Genomic DNA, 16,557 nt, shown 5'->3' with positions numbered 1-16,557 from the left:
CTCCTCTAAAATTCATCAACAGCCAATTCCTTGGTCAATTAATTTCAATTAGAGAGTGATGATCAAATTCCAGTTTATATGCCACAAAAACTCTAATTACCTAAAAAATAAAAGGATTATATGTCACGTATCCCGTTAAATCCAGATAATTAAAATTTAGGAGAATATGTTTTCAAGTTGTTGTTCAAGTAAAGAGCTTTTCCAAGTTATACAAGAACTTAAATAGAAAGAGGGTCATACTTCCGTTCCACCCAAATTCATAAGATAAAGAGCGAAAACAATTCTTAAATTATAAATCCAGGCATAAATTAAAATAGAAAAAGCAATAAAATCAATCCATAGAAATAGACAGAGCTCCTAACCTTAACAATGGAGGATTAGTTGCTCATGGTTCAGAGTAGAAAATAAAGATTCTAATAAAATGTATTTTGGTAGTCTGGGATCGAATAATGTTGAGGTCGTATCCCTCTATTTATATCTAATCCTAATTAATTTAAAATCTATCTTTAAAACTAAAATAATATCTTTTCCTATTTTTAAAATTTGAATTTAAATTAGAATTAATTATAGCAATCAGCAAATCTTCAATTGATGGATGGGGACCACTTGACTTCACTAGGATCCACACCTAACTTGGGTTTGGCAGCATGAATTGGAGTTTAGTTGAGTGAAGCTGCGCCTAACTTGGGCTTTAGTGCGCCTAACTTGAAGTGGGCAGGACCAATCTCGCGTATTGTTGTTGTGTCTTGCGCCTAACTTGAGAAATCTCAAGTTAGGCGCAGCCTTAGCAGCGAGTTCGGAGAAGAAGTATGGACTATTATATATCGTTGAAAAGCTCTGGAAGTTAGCTTTCCAACGCCACTAAAATCACATCAATTGAATTTCTGTAGCTCGAGTTATTCAGGTTTGAGTGCAGAGAGGTCCGGGTTGACAGCATCATTCGCCTTCTTCTTTTTTTCTGCGAAAACTCCATCAAATCCAGCCAAATGCTACCTAAAATAAACAGAATTGCACAAGACTCAAAGTAGCATCCATAGTGGCTAAAAGATAATTAATTCTTGATTAAACTCAACAATTTAAATGCAAATTCACTAGGAAAAGATAGGAAAGATGTTAACGCATCAGCCGCCAGTTTGCAAAAGGCTGCTGTTTACTGGCCACCGTTTTTTCGAATGTAATTGGCGGCGGTTTTCGGTTTAAAACCGCCGCTATCTCCTAACAGGATTTTTCAAATTTCTAACGGCTATTTCACAAGCGCCGCTATTTTCCGGATAAATGGCCGCAAAAATACTGTATTGTACAGTGGCAATCAACGCTCTTTTTTATTTTAATGTACAATTTATTTTTATTTTTATTTTTTAATTGAATCCTTTTTAATATTAGTAAGTTAAATTATTTTATATCCCGAAAAATAAATTGCAAGGTAAACGACAATAGCAAAACCATTAATTTAATAGATATAATTATCCGAATATCAATAAAGTGTACTCCTTACTAAGAGTTGCATAATCAATACCAAAAAAGTGTATATCTGAAAGAAAAAAAGGTTCCACAATCCTAAGATCTACTTTCTATTCTGTCCTTCCAATGCACTCATCCATGCGGCAATGTCTGATGGCAGCTTCCCACCTTGTCCTTGAAGTAGACATATCAAAGCACTTTCCATTGCATGCATACTAGCCTTCCCAGCTACTACCTCATTCTCCACTGCCTGTCTTTTTGTCTTCTCGGCTGCTACTTCATCCTCCACTGCCTGTCTTTTGGTCTTCTCGACTGCTACTTCATCCTCCACTGCCTTCCTTTTCAATTTCTCTGCTGCCAACTCTGCCTTATCTTTTGTGCGTTAAGAGATACAACTCTCCTCTACTAACTCTCCTCTCTTGTCGTTCCGACTGTACCAATAATGATGACAAAGTGAATAAGTAGAGGAAGAGATAGTTCAAAAACATTCCCAAAATTAGATTACCTCTTCTTCTCCGAGCCTTGCCAAGCTTTTTGATCCACCGGTGTGGGTGTAAAGCTGCTTTGATCGATTCTCAGCATTTTTCTTTCACTTCTCCTGTAATGCCATCAAATTAAGAGTTACTAGACACTAGTTCTGACTAACTCAATGTGACATAAAAGGACTTTTTCTGTTATGAAACAAAACTATATTACCTGTGTCTCTTTGCTATTGCGATAATCGAGAAACCATCTCCAATGGTCCGCAGTAATTCCATCTGGGGGGTTTTCAATATTTTCTTCAAGTGAAAGATCTGGGTCATAGCAGTGATGGTATAATCTGTTCCTCGTTTCCTTCCAAGCCCTTCCTAGCATTTTGAATATTATACGCTTGATAATTCCTCTACTATCTTCTTCAAAATGGAACATTTCCTACAACATCAAAATTAAGTTGTCAGTAGTGTTCAAATTATGAGTTTGGAATGGTACGAAAAAATAAAAATAACATTTTACCTTTACACATTCATTATAGGACCTTGTCCCTGGTGCGAACCTTTCTCCAGTCCTTCTCGCAGATTGGGAATTTGGTGTAGTCAGATCCTAGCAGTCCCATAACACTGCTCAGTAGACCTGCTTCATCCCCAACTGGTTGCAGTGCACTGTTAAACCTGAGTACGATCTTTCTTTCGTTAGGTGGCTTCATAGCTTCCTTCACACTCAGTTTGACCTGTTTGATTGTGCCATCGGATTCTGTGAAACATATTTATTCTTAGTTAGTTACCATTGGAGCCAAGCTACGATGACATCATAGGAAAATAGCTGAATAAAAAATAGAATTAAATAAATTCTCTTATACCAATTGTTTTAACATCCCAAAATTCTGTGGTCTTGCGTCCCTTGCGCTTCTGAGCATCCGATGCAGAAAAAAGGTTATCAATATGTTGGTCAAAAGAATCTACCTCATCTGCCTCTGGGTCTAAGTCTTCGACGTCCGGCTCCGAGTTTTGAACATCATTCATGCAAGCCTGTGGAGCAGGCAGTGGTTCGCTGCGTGGCGGACAAAAGGGGCGTAAAGACGAGGATGCGGGGGCACCACTGCCACTGGGCGGCGGAATTGGGCAGTCCACTCTCTGTGAAGTTGAGGCCGCATCAAATCCTACTTGAGACGGCTGACATGTTGTGTCTACATGGGCTTTCTTCGTGAAACGACCTACTCTGGGCATTTTTTCTAACTGCATTCGGATCAAAACAAAGTGATAATAATTAATGATAAAAATAATAATATGTATTAACATGCAAAAATGACACTAGCATACCCCAGTTACTATTATTTGAACTCGGGTATTTATGACATATTAATACTAAAAAATTTATAAAATGAGACCAAAGACCGCAGTTAAGGGTGATAATAGATAATCTAATCAGAATTATAAAATACACTAACAATTAAAGATATTAATAAGTAATGACAGTTATTGTAAATCAATATCATGTGATACTAAGCTTACTTGGTATACAGAAATTATGCCTAAATTTGTGGTTTGGAATACACTACCAAGTCGTACCTATTGCAATTGTATATATCATCATATAGCTCATTATATTAATGGTGGGACATAGCGTATCATCACCAAACAAAACACATACATATAAACTATAATAAGAAATATATGTAGCATGTGCAATTCACAATTCATAAATTCATTCCAAGCTTATATATAGATTAGGAGAGTACATGAGTACATGAGTTGAGAGACTCTATTAACAAAGAACTCAAAGTTGGGTCTAAAAAGGTTAACCATTAATGTATTCATAATTACTCTATAATGCCTAGAATCATCATAATATTCTACACTATTGGAGGTTAATTTTGGGCTTGAGACTTAGCAGTAGCATGTTTATCAATTAGAAAATATCATGTTTAGTTATAATAATTAGGGTAATATTGGAGAGTTGAGACTTAACTACTAAATGCAAACTAAACATACTGGAGAGGTCATTACTTATTTCTATGTTAACAACGTCACAAGTCATTGCAAAATTTGGACAATGAACATTGTTTGCAAGAAATTTCTATGTCCTAGGTAGCAACATCTTCCGTAGTTCACACTTTAAGTTGATTATTAATTTCTTCCTATCGCCTAAATAGTGTCACTGTTAACACCTTATAGACCAGTCACTTCAAAGTTGAAACCTGAAATTTGAGTCAATAGAAGTATCTAGAAAAGTAAAAAACCCAAGGAGCACTACAGCCTTCAGAGAATTCATGTTTTGTTATTTGATTAGGCTTATATTGATCATACACGTTATTCTAATACTACTTTTTCTAAGTTTAAACTAAGACAATTCATTTGACCTAAAATATATAGTCATGGATACATAACAAAAGTGCAAATTCTTTGATACATAGCAAACAATATTTGATAATTAGAATCCTAATTCTTGTATATAATACTCCATGCCCATTCTTATTAGTTTAAATTACCTCTCCTGTATTTGAAGGTTACTAATTTCTGAAAGATTGAAAATTTTCCCCTTTTCTAAGGTCTAATTGTTCGTGTCATCATCACCAAGCATTAGATATTTTTTAGCATGAAAAATAAGTTAAATGATCCTATATGGTAAGTGGGGAGTGGGAGACTTGAGAATCATGATAAACTGGTTTAGCGTTATTAGTATTGATTGAGAAAATACTAAACGCAGTCAAACAATTGAATAAAAAACGCAAGCAACTATTATCAGCAGCAATATTCAAATATAACAGTGAGAAAATAAAAAACGCAGTCAAACTGAGACTTAATACCCCACTCAGAATCCACCATTAACGGACTCATGCTCCTCATCAACAAAAGCCACTCCCCATTAACAAATTAACTCAGCTAACCACATTAGGAGAAACTTGCATGTCAACTTTAAACTCATTATTGGCCTCTTTTTCAAACACTAAACAAGCAATTGAGCACAGGGTGTCCAGTGGTGCTTACCCGCAGGTGGATGACTGGATTGAGGGTGAGAGTGGAACCACCGGGCTTCGGGCAGAGCGAGAAGGGGCTCCAGGACACTGGATAGCCACAGAGACAGGCGTGGAGGAGAAGAACCAGGACGAAGAAGGCTTCTTAGTGGTTCGACAATATTGAATGGTTTAGTATTAGGTGAATAATAAGGATTAGGGATGTGGCGGTGGCTTCTCTGATTTGAAATTTAAGCATAAACAAAAATGTGGTTTGAAGTTTGAACTTTGAATCGGATTAACAAAAATAAAAATAAAAATAAAAATGTTCTCAATTACTATTTTAATTTCTTTGTCTTTTATTTTATTTTATTTTAATCTTGCCTGTATATTTTTAGTAAATTTTAATCTTTTAATTTATTGAAAGAGTAATTATGAAATTTTAAGAATCAGTTTAAAAATAATGAAAATAACTGCAACGTTTAAAAAATAGGTGAATGGCAATATCAAAGAAACTTCTAAACACTTAATATATGGAAATATTCTGCATGAATTATCGATTAGTTGCAAGCACACAGAACTAAGAAAAATCACTTATAAATCAAGTATATGTCCTTCAAAAATATTGTAATAATATCTGCATCTAGATAAGTGAATTTATATCCTTTTACTAATTTTTTTAGTTTAATGAAATAAAACAAGATATAAAAATTCTACAGACATACGTTTCAAAAATTATTCTTCTAAGGCAGATTGACCTCTCTTGTTCTTTTAATTAATTTTATAATATATATACATATTAGAAAAATAAATTTTTAATAAATTTTATTATAAGATAATGAGATCTTCAAAAAATATGTTTTAACATAAATTATTCTTCTTCAAATTATACAGAATTAACCTGTCATACAAAAATAATTCTAAAAAATTTTTAAAAATTAAAAATTTATTAAGACAAAAATGTTCCATCCAAAATTTTTTAGAATCAATTGTAGGTATTTATTCTATAAATAATTTCTCCTCTATAAAATACAAGGTACAAGTCAGAGAATATCATTTTGCCAATATGATAGTCATGATTACAGAATGTAGTTCATTAAGCAGTTTCACCATCTAGGTTTATGCATTTATATTTGTATTACATTTAAAAACGTATATATATGACAAATCGGTAATATAAAAGTCTTGAATTCGTACGAACCATTAATCCAACAACTCACAATATAAATTAATTCAAGAATTATATACTAATTTGAGATTAATCTCCTCCAAATTCATATCTACTTCATCAAATTCAGGATCCAAAGGAAAAAACACAAACAGTCACTTTGTTCAAGTTAGTCCCAACATTTCATAAGATAAGTCAGACTAATAATAAAGTATTGAGTCAACAGATATCATTCTCCTCTGGAGTTTTATTGAGGTCAAAGGTTATGATGGAAGGTTGGTGTCCTTTGGAGACAATCTCATCAGAACTATTTGGCACAACGTCTCCTTCGAGCATTAAATCTTGAACTATCTCGCCTGTCTCTTCTGGAACTTCTTGAGTCTTTTCCCGAGCCAAACCTGACGGATACACCATAATCAACCAAGTTAATAGATTTTACAAATTTTACAAAAACCAAATTACAAAATAGCTCCATGTTATAAACTGCTGGTTTGGCTTACGTTCCCAAAGTTTCGTAAGACCTCTTTCTATAAGAGTGAACTCCTCCCGAGACGCAATTTCAAGTTCAACTAGCAGACTATTCTGATAGCGTGCCTGCACAAATTTAAAGAGGTTCCAGCTGAAAAGGTGCAGTAATTGGTAGCTAGAAGTCATCAACAACACTAATCAGAGGCAGTTTCTAGATACTTCAGCAACATTTAATGCTTCACGTTTCAACTTAAGAACATGCTAAATGGACATCGTGGTATCTAAGTAACTAATAAAGTACCATTCAAAAACTCTCATTTTCAGAACCAACCAGACCAAACAGAAATATAAATCATGTATAAGTGTTCTATTCTACCTACACATGAACATGCTAAGGTCAACACTTGGAATCTGGAAGGGGAATATAAGATAGAAGAAAAAAAAAGAAAAGGAATACAAGATACAATAAAGAGGAATAATGTATGAAGCCATCCTGAATCAGATTGATAAAACAATCTTCAAAATAAATTCCAGGAAAGATATCAAAATCATTCAAGCACACAAAGTACTAAACAGAAGAAAGAGTACAGGGAGTATCTTAGAGAGACCAGATCATTCAATAAAATAGGAAAAAAAAGAAAGAGCAAATTACCGTGTTTGCACCTCAATATGTGACTATGGAAGTAAATTTACTAATATAACTTCTACATCAGCAAGTAAATTATAAAATGAAATCTGTATCTTTTCTAAAGCTTGATGCCAAGTGCTAGGTCAGCTACTAGGCTGCCAGCAACTACATACAATCAACAAGAGCTAGAATCCAACCCATTTATAATATTCAATCACGTTCATTTCACTAACAGGATACACTAACAATGTTCCAACTGAAACAAGAAAATATCACACTAATACAGTAATATTACAATTAATAATTTGGAAAATCCTTCATCATGCTTCAGTGTACAAATCATGCTTATTGCAAGATTCAATGAAGAAAATTAACTTACTAAATTACATCCACCTCCAGTTCTTGGTTTTCAACTCTCTTCTTCCGAACAATCTCCTTAGGAAGTAAAAAGAAAAATAATGGAACAAACTAAGAGGAAAAGGGAAAGACTTGAGGTATACTAGCTTAAATTGCTATGATCCCGTTGGAGTAAATAACAATTTACTATAACATGCTATCGTGCCTGCTCAGATTTGAGAGTCAATTATTCAATATTTAATCTAGGAACATGCATATATTTATTTACTTTCCCATTCAGTACCTCATTTCACAAAATAAAGGTTAGCAACCAGCCATATCACCATTGAATTAAACAATTGTACCAAAGATAATAAAACACATATTTACTAGCATACAGGATAATACACAACTAACAGAAAAATGCGAGAAATTTGCTTACTCATTGAATAATTCTGCACTTTCAAAAAAAATTACTGGAAGAAAGAAACTCTAGGTCCAATGCCAAATATTTGAAATGGAAAATAAAATTCCTTCCTTAAAAAAGAAAAAGAGGTATATTATATTAATCTGAGAAATAATAAAATGATAAATTAATATAGTATTACAATATAATGTATAGGTTGGCGAACTAACCAATATAGAAATGGAAATGGGTAAATCAAAATGGTAAAAGCGATAACAAGGAGGATATTTTTATGCTTGGAAACACCCAAACTGAAAGTATCAAAATCTATAGTAGAAATATGACCAATATAAAGGAGAAGCTGAACAACACATCCCGTATTTATCCACAGTCATGTGCGTATAGGTGGGTTATTCTTACTCTTCTACTTTCACATCAATAATTTGATGATACATGGCTTAATAAGTAATTATCTGCTGGTTCCTAACCCAAATGTTTCCGTGTTTCACAATTGAGGAAACATAGCCATGTCAAAGCACGTAGATAACTTGATAACTAATTGGAACGTGATGATTGAGTTTAGGGGGTGTTCAAGTTCAGTTGACCTTTATATGTTTAATATTTAATTCTTAAAGAATCAGTTTGAAGTTCTTATATATTAAAATTGCGGAACGGAAATTATATGAAATCTAACTGACCCATTAATTATATCAAATAAGAACACAAGATATATAATAAAATAAATGAAGACTTCATTTGAGTATGGAATACATAGGATTGACTCATTATTTTGTACATCTTGTGAGGTTGTAATTATCTTCAACTAACTTCTAAGCTATTAACTGTATATTATTCAAGAATTTCATAACCAATAATTGCTTTCTTTCTTTCATTTGTTCAAGCATTTGCTGGTATAGTTCTTAAAAAATTCACATTAAAAGTAGTTAGCAAAGCAGAACTATAAGCCATCTTTGCTAACACAATAAGATTAATTATTTGGATTCAATGTACCTCCAGAACCAGATATTGAAGTATTTTAAATTCATCACTGTTTTAAAGTTTGATAGACTTATAATGTATAAGCATTTCTTATATAGTTTTAGATGCAGCTTGATGATGAAATATAATGTATAAAAAGTTCTGAAATGTTTCAACTTTTAACCTACCTGAATAGAACAAGTATAAGCTGAAGGAAGCTTTGATTCTGGAGTAGGAGCTGTGATGTTATGGGATAATATAGCTCCAAGGACTGTGATAAGTCTAAGTCAATGTTATCAAGCTGAAACAAACATAAACATGAAAATATTAATGTGTGAACAGTGATATGATACATGTTATAGTCAACGCGCTAATAATTTATGCATAATTTTCAACCCCTTTGAATTGTAAGTACCTATGCTAAAGTCATATGGTCATCAAGCAATTCCATAATAACTGTAGTATCTATGAGAAGAATAATGAATTTATAGATTAAGAGGGAAGAAGATTGTGTAAGGAGCACATTTTGTAGCATAAGAAAAGGGACTAGAGAAAAATTAAATAATGCATAGGAGGACAATCAATAATATTTAAAAAATGAACATTAGGGAGAAAAAGAAGTTAATTAAGTTTAAAAGTTTCATCAGAATAATATATTATATGGAAAACAATTATTTTTTTAGTGAGGAATATGATGCCTTGGTGTAACTGATCAAGACAAAGACTAAAATAATCTTGGAAAAGAATCAAGAGAAAAAGATAAGTTGACAATTCAGTTATACTAAGAGAAGCCAAGTTGTGAGCTTTTTTACCCAATGAACAAGTGTAATAATCTTAATCTTTGCCTCTTATTTCCAATGGCATAGAAAAACACTGATATACAAAAGTTCTCTGAATATATATCACTTTCTATCGAACTTTAAAATAGTGATGAATTTAAATCCTAGTATAGAACATCTCAATTTCAGAAAAGATTAACAGGACAAGATTAATTATTTGGATTAATTATTTAGAACATGATGATTGAGTTTAACTAGATTCCAATTATTGAAGTATAAATCAACAAGAAAAATAAGCAAAAAGCTCTAGTTCAACTTCAGGGTCAATTGACCTTTTCAATATTAATATTTCAGAAACAAAAAAATGGCAGAAGTTCCTTCTGCGCTGTACATTGATTCTGCATCAACATTAAATCAAGTTCATAGAACAACATCAAAGGATAGAAGCTCAAAAGTCATTAAAAGAAGATCACCTAGAAGCCCTGCTCCTGAGGTATCACTTTCTTTCAAATTAATAACACTGTTTCCTTAGCAATATGTTATGTCTCGGAACTTGGAACCTTTGCAACACAAAATCATACACAATTTTGGTTATGCAGTTTTATTATATTATTAGACTAAGTTTTATTTGTGGTAGAAACTCATGTATAGTTGTGTCCATGTGAAGTTGACAGTTTAGACTGTTAGATAATTTGATATATTTAAAGACAACTGGACGCGAGTTTTCTTCATTTTTATTTGTGATGTTAGATAGATATTAAATGGACTTTTTAAGGAGAGTGGATAGAATAAGCTACCCTATCTACTGTTATAATAACCGGTTATTGATTCCATTTATGTGTAAACTGTGAAGGTTGATGGCATTATTGTATATGCAACAATTGTGATTGAAATTTGTTTACATGTGTCAGAGACTCAATTGATTCCTTTGGTATTTTTTTATTGTATTCTGTAATGTACAATTTTTTGTTATAATTTTGCTTTTGGTATTAGAGGAAAAGGCCAAGCTAAATACCTGAATTGGAATCTCAGGTTTCTCATCTGAGAGAGGATTTGAAGAAAGTGAGGGAGCAGCTAAGTTTATCTGAATCATGCAAGAAACAAGCTCAACAAGAAGCTGAGGAATCCAAGCAAAAACTCTTTGCATTGTCTCTCAAACTTAATTTAGTATTCAAAACAGACAGGATTATGAATAAAGACTTGCTTGACTTGAATGGATGGAAAATAATTCAGGAATAAGAGAACATACAGTTCATAGATAGTTTGATAAAGCACCCAATATTCTTGCTTACTAAAAGTGGATTCTACTTAATTTAGTCAACCACACCGTCATGCAGGAAATACATTAGTTTAAGCCAAATCGAAAGTGCAAAACTGGATTTCAATATGAAATTGCACTAAGCACAAACATATCAAGACTCAGGGGTTTAGAAATTGGGAAAAAAAATCAAATCTGCATGTTAAATTGGGGGAGAAAATTGGAACATACGAGGGAGAGGATCGTTCCTCACATGCTTTTGACACCAAAAGTTCACATGGCACAGGGATGAAATTGATGCAAAATTAATTTATGGACAGCCACTCAAATTAAATTGGGGGAGGGGACAAGAACAAACCTGAGAGAGGGCAGAGGGGGCGATCGACACACAGCAGGGCAAGGGCAAGGGGGAAGGCTGCCGACGATGACACCGGGATGGATGGTTGGAGCGACCACTGATGACGTCACGACGGTGGTAGAAGGAGACCTGCGATTGGCGCCTATGCTCTGCTAGGGTTTGCGCCAAAAGAGGGAAGGTTATTGGCGCCGAAATGTATTGGTTAGGGTACTTTAATGAAACAACCCCCTCCCCCCACCCTGTTATTAGATGCGATTGGGACAAAAAGGGCAACCAATTTGGATCTATTGGAGGCGGACCATCAAAACACATCAAGAACTACAGCAGCTCACTCGAATAGCAGTGATCTGGAAAAGGGCTGGTATTTTACCGCAGGTAAGAGCTGTGTCCCTTGTAGTGGTAGAAAAGAATTTTTTTTTACTAAGTGATTCAGTTAAATTATTACTGAAGTTTGATAATAGTATAAAGGTTTCTATTAAAAGAAAAGGACAAATACCAATTAGATTGAAGGACGGTTCTTTAAATTATATTTCTGATATTTTTTTTACTCCTAAATTTGATTACAATTTACTAAGTATGCGATAATTATCTAAAAAGGGATATAAGATGATAATCTATGATGGATATTACACTGTGTTTGACAACAAAGAAAGGTTCTTTGACAAAGCAAAGATGATTTCAACAGAATGTTTCCAGTAAAAAATCAATATGTTAATCCCTCTTGCATGAGTTATGCGATACATGATAATAGCTGAATGTGGTATATGCGATTTGGCATTTTCATTTTTTAGGCCTGAATTATCTGTTAAGAAAAAGACTTGTTTTTTGTCTACCATAGATTCATATTCTTTAATGTATTTTTGAGATTTGTCAAATGAAAAAGAAGTATAGAGATTCATTCCGTACAGAAAAAGTCATGGAGAGCCAAAATTGTGCATTCAAATTTTTGTTCCGTTGAAGTTCCAGACACTGTTGGTAGCAGGTACTTTATCACTTTTATTGATGACTTTAATAGATATACATGGGTATATTTTCTGAAGTAAAAATCAAAAGCATGTGATGCTTTCAAGATTAAGCATTTGTCTAAAAAAAAGTGGGTGTAAATCAAAATTCTTAGAACAGACAAGGAACAAAATATCTTGCTTGTTTAGATTACTTTAAACAACATGGAATTCAACACCAACTAACAACTAGATATACTCCTCAACAAAATAGAGTTGTTGAAAGAAAGAACAAAATCATCATAGATATGGTTAGATGTATGCTCAAGTCAAAACAAATGCTTAAAATATTTTGGGCAAAAGCAGTCGCAACAACAGTTCATCTTTTAAACAACTGTCCAACAAAAGGTATTCATGATAAAACTCCTGAAGAAGCTTGGAGTGAAAAGCAACCTTCCATTTTCAGATCTTCAGTGTTGCTTATTATTAGGAATAAGCAGTATGACCATGATCCAATCTATCATGTGTCGAATAATTTGTTATTGTTATTATATTAAATGGTTAATATAATAAGGTCTTTGATTAAATTTAAAGATTTATCATTGTGATAGTGATCATAATGGTAAGAGTTAAATCTTTTATAATTTAATTCAAATTATTCTTGGGAACATTAATAATCTGCTCTTGGTCATAGAATTATTAATAAGGACATAGATCTCTCTGTGTGTGTAATTAAATTTAAAGATTTATCATTGTAATAGTGATCATAATAATAAGAGATAAATCTTTTATAATTTAATCCAAACTGTTCTTAGGGACATTAATAATCCGGTCTTGGTCATAGGATTATTAAAAAAGAAAGTATAGGTGAACAACGCATATAGTAAACAATGCGAACAATGAATTAAAAAAGGAATGTTAAGTTAATTTTAAATTTCAGTAGATTCTTAATTAATTAATTATTATCAGTTTTTAAAATTTAAAAATTTAGGATTAGCACCCCTAAACACATTCACACTACGTACGATTACTCCCAATCCTACTGTAATAGAATTTTTGACGTCCACTGTGTAGCCTATACAATGCCCCTCTGGTCCACATCCACAATTTGCCGTCATCGCCGGAGGCAGCTTTGTGGCGAGGTGCCTTTCCTTCCAAGAGCATTGTTGTCTTCCGCACCCCGTGCAGTCACACCTGTAGTTGTTTCATGATCCTATGCTCTCGCCTTCATTGCGGTTTTCGACCCCAGGACCACCCCGAATGTTTATTTTTCATGCAGATGGGGATGATTATTTTTCATGCGAGATGGGTTGCTTACCATTACTAGGGGTGTTGGGGACGGCTTAGGGTTGACGATGCGATGAATCCGATTCTGTGGAGCCAACGACGGCGCGAGATGGTTCCTTCCAGGGGCCAATGATGGCGGCGCCGTCGACGGTGGGGATGCAGGAGGTGGCGCTGTGGATGGTAAGGGCCAAGGTTGTCAAACTCGCGAGTCTAGGTAAACTCGTGGAGCTGACCTAGACTAAACTCGTAGACTCGACTCGTAGACTCGTACGAGTTTACCTGTTATACATTTTTTATAAAAAAATATATATATCATGTATAATATATATATTTACTCAGATATAGACATTCAAACCTAACAATTTCAACATCAAAACACATAATAAATTAACATAATACTACAATTACAAGTTACAACAAGTACTTTGGTTCACACATTTAAATCCTTCACAAGTATCTATCTAGTTCAACATAAAACACACAATTACACAATCAAAGGTTCATAAGACAACCAAAACACAAAAGAAAACAACAAAGCAACAATTAAATTTCTAAATTCTAATAAACTCTAAAACTCAAATCCTCCAATATCTTCATCTTCCATGGCATCAACATCATCATCTTCATCATCTTCATCAGAAACATCATTTCTTTCAGGCTCAGGTTCAACACGGCCAACAAAATCAGTATCATCATTCACATGTTCATCTTCTTCCTCTATTAAATTTTGTTGTGGATCCCCAATAAACTCATTCTCACCTCCCTCACCCATGTTGAATTCATTACTATTCATACCTGAAATAGCAAATTCATTACTATTTGGATCATCATTAGTATTGTCACTCGTTGGCAAGTGAGAATGCTCAACACTTTCAGCAATATTTTCATTAACATCCTCAGTTATCCACTCATCATCAGAATGCACTGCATCAAATTCAAGTTCTGGATTTTTTCTAATTTGCTTGCCCTTTAACTTCAAATTATACATCACATACACTAAATCATTCATTTTCTTTTGATGCAACCGATTTCTTCTCTTTGTATGAACCTACAAACATATAGTGCCAATAGTTAATAAATATACAAAAATTAAAATTAAAATAAATAATGAATAGTTCTAAGGAAGTAAGGATTAAGGAATCACCATTTCAAATGCACTCCAATTACGCTCACAACCAGATGAACTACAAGTTAAGCTTAGAACTCGGATAGCAAACTTCTTTAGTTCTGGACAGCTATCTCCATAGAAGTCCCACCACTCAGCAGGTAGCATGGTCTTCCTACTACTCTTTGCAGTTTTATTACCAAAGAGGCCTCTAGCATAATGAAAGTCAGGAAGCTGTAGACCAACCTTTTTCCTTTCTTCCTGGTTAGGAACCAGTTTTTTCAAACAACTATATAGACCAATCTTAATGTCAGCATCATCAACCATGAAATTTGATTCATAGTGATAATGAGGATTAAGATAATATGCAGCTGCATGCAATGGTCTATGCAATTGACTTTCCCACCTTCCATCAATAATTTCCCATATAGGTTTATAACTAAAAATAACAATGCAAATGAATAAAAATAAGAAAATTAAATAAATAACTGAATATAACAAGAAAACATGGTAACATGATACATTGATAATCAAATATTAAAGCTTTCAATTAGTCAAGACTCAAGATTACCTCTTTTTAACACAACCGAAGTTAGTCTTGATTGTTTCTTTGGCGTTTCTCATGCCTTCAAAGATGAAACCCATGGCTGGTTTTTCATCTGAATCAACCAAGCGAAGGATTGTAATGAGAGGAGTAGCAGCCTTGAGGCATACAATATTCTTCCATAGCCTACTATCCAAGGCCATGTTTTGGACTCTTATTCCTTCAGGCGTTGATGCAACCTTAGTTGTCTTCCAATAAGCAGAAGTAAACATAGTCATCAACGGTCCTTTATTATCATGAAGACAAGTGAGAGTCAAATAGGCAGTGGCGAATCTTGTGGCACTTGGCCGAACCAAGTCCTTTCCCTTTGTAAAATTCCTCAACATGCTAATGAGCATACTCTGGGAGTAGATAAAAGTGGTGATTTTTCTTCCCTTTTTTATGGTTGTTTCATGCACCTTTAGCTTCTTTTCAAAATTCTTCAATATCAAATCTATGCAGTGTGCAGCACATGGTGTCCAGTACAAACTTTTTCTAGTCTCCATCATTCTTTCTCCAGCAGCCTTATAATTAGCAGCATTATCTATAACAATTTGGACTACATTCTCTTCACCAACAAATTCTACGGCATCTTCTAGCATTTTGACAACTTTATCCGTTGTTTTTGAGATGTCAGAAGTGTCCAATGAATAAAGGAAAACTGTTCCTTTAGGGCTATTCACCAAGAAATTACAAATACTACGCCTTTTTTTATCAGTCCATCCATCCGACATGATTGAACAACCAGTTCTCTTCCACTCTGCCTTAAATTCGGTAAGCATTTCATCAACATTGTTCACTGCTTTTTTAATTGGGTTTCTCTTAACTCATGGTAAGAAGGGAGTTTGTAGCCAATTCCATATCTCCCAACCATCTCACAAAATTTTAAAAACTCAGGATTCTTAATAACATTGAAAGGAATAGCACTTGTATAGAAAAATATGGCACATTGTTGATCACATTGTTCTTTTAGGTCCTTCTTCATCATTTGATTTATTGTGATTGAACTTGAGCCCCTTTTCCTTTTGTGACAAAGTTGCAAATATCTTTCCCCTTTTGTTGAGAATTGTCCTTCTCCTTTTCTGTTTGTTCAGGATAATCCTCATCATCACCGAATCTTCTCTTCTTCAATGATGCTTCTTTAGCCTCCACACAGACTTTCAACATCACAGCCTTAACTTCTTCAGATACTGAAGCACAAGGCTCTGAATCCTCTTTAGTACCGGCAAGATGATGCTTGAATCTATAAATCCCTTCGCTTATAGTCTTTGAGCAATAATTACACTTCACTTTTTTACCATTTCCTTGAACATCAATCCCATGTTTCCATCCTATATCACTTCTATTTCCAGTTGCATTTTTTCTCCTAGA

The 16,557-nt window shown here is 33.8% G+C and overlaps 1 protein-coding gene across 1 annotated transcript; it reads right to left on the bottom strand.

Moving 5' to 3' along the window:
- Positions 1–6,278: 6,278 nt before the first annotated feature.
- On the bottom strand, positions 6,279–16,557 carry LOC107641031 (uncharacterized). Its single transcript, XM_088487270.1, has 10 exons — positions 15,175–16,557; positions 14,643–15,042; positions 14,142–14,546; positions 13,732–13,777; positions 13,530–13,669; positions 10,670–10,738; positions 9,064–9,176; positions 7,402–7,411; positions 6,560–6,653; positions 6,279–6,457 (listed from the first exon to the last, which is right to left on the bottom strand). Exons 1-10 carry the CDS (start codon positions 15,966–15,968, stop codon positions 6,279–6,281), a joined length of 2,250 nt encoding a protein of 749 aa, XP_088343396.1. The 5' UTR covers positions 15,969–16,557.

The sequence above is a fragment of the Arachis ipaensis genome, chromosome B5 (assembly GCF_059453495.1).
Source record: "Arachis ipaensis isolate K30076 ecotype BB chromosome B5, ASM5945349v1, whole genome shotgun sequence".
Classification (NCBI taxonomy): Eukaryota; Viridiplantae; Streptophyta; class Magnoliopsida; order Fabales; family Fabaceae; genus Arachis; species Arachis ipaensis.
This window is presented reverse-complemented; position numbering and strand designations above follow the sequence as displayed.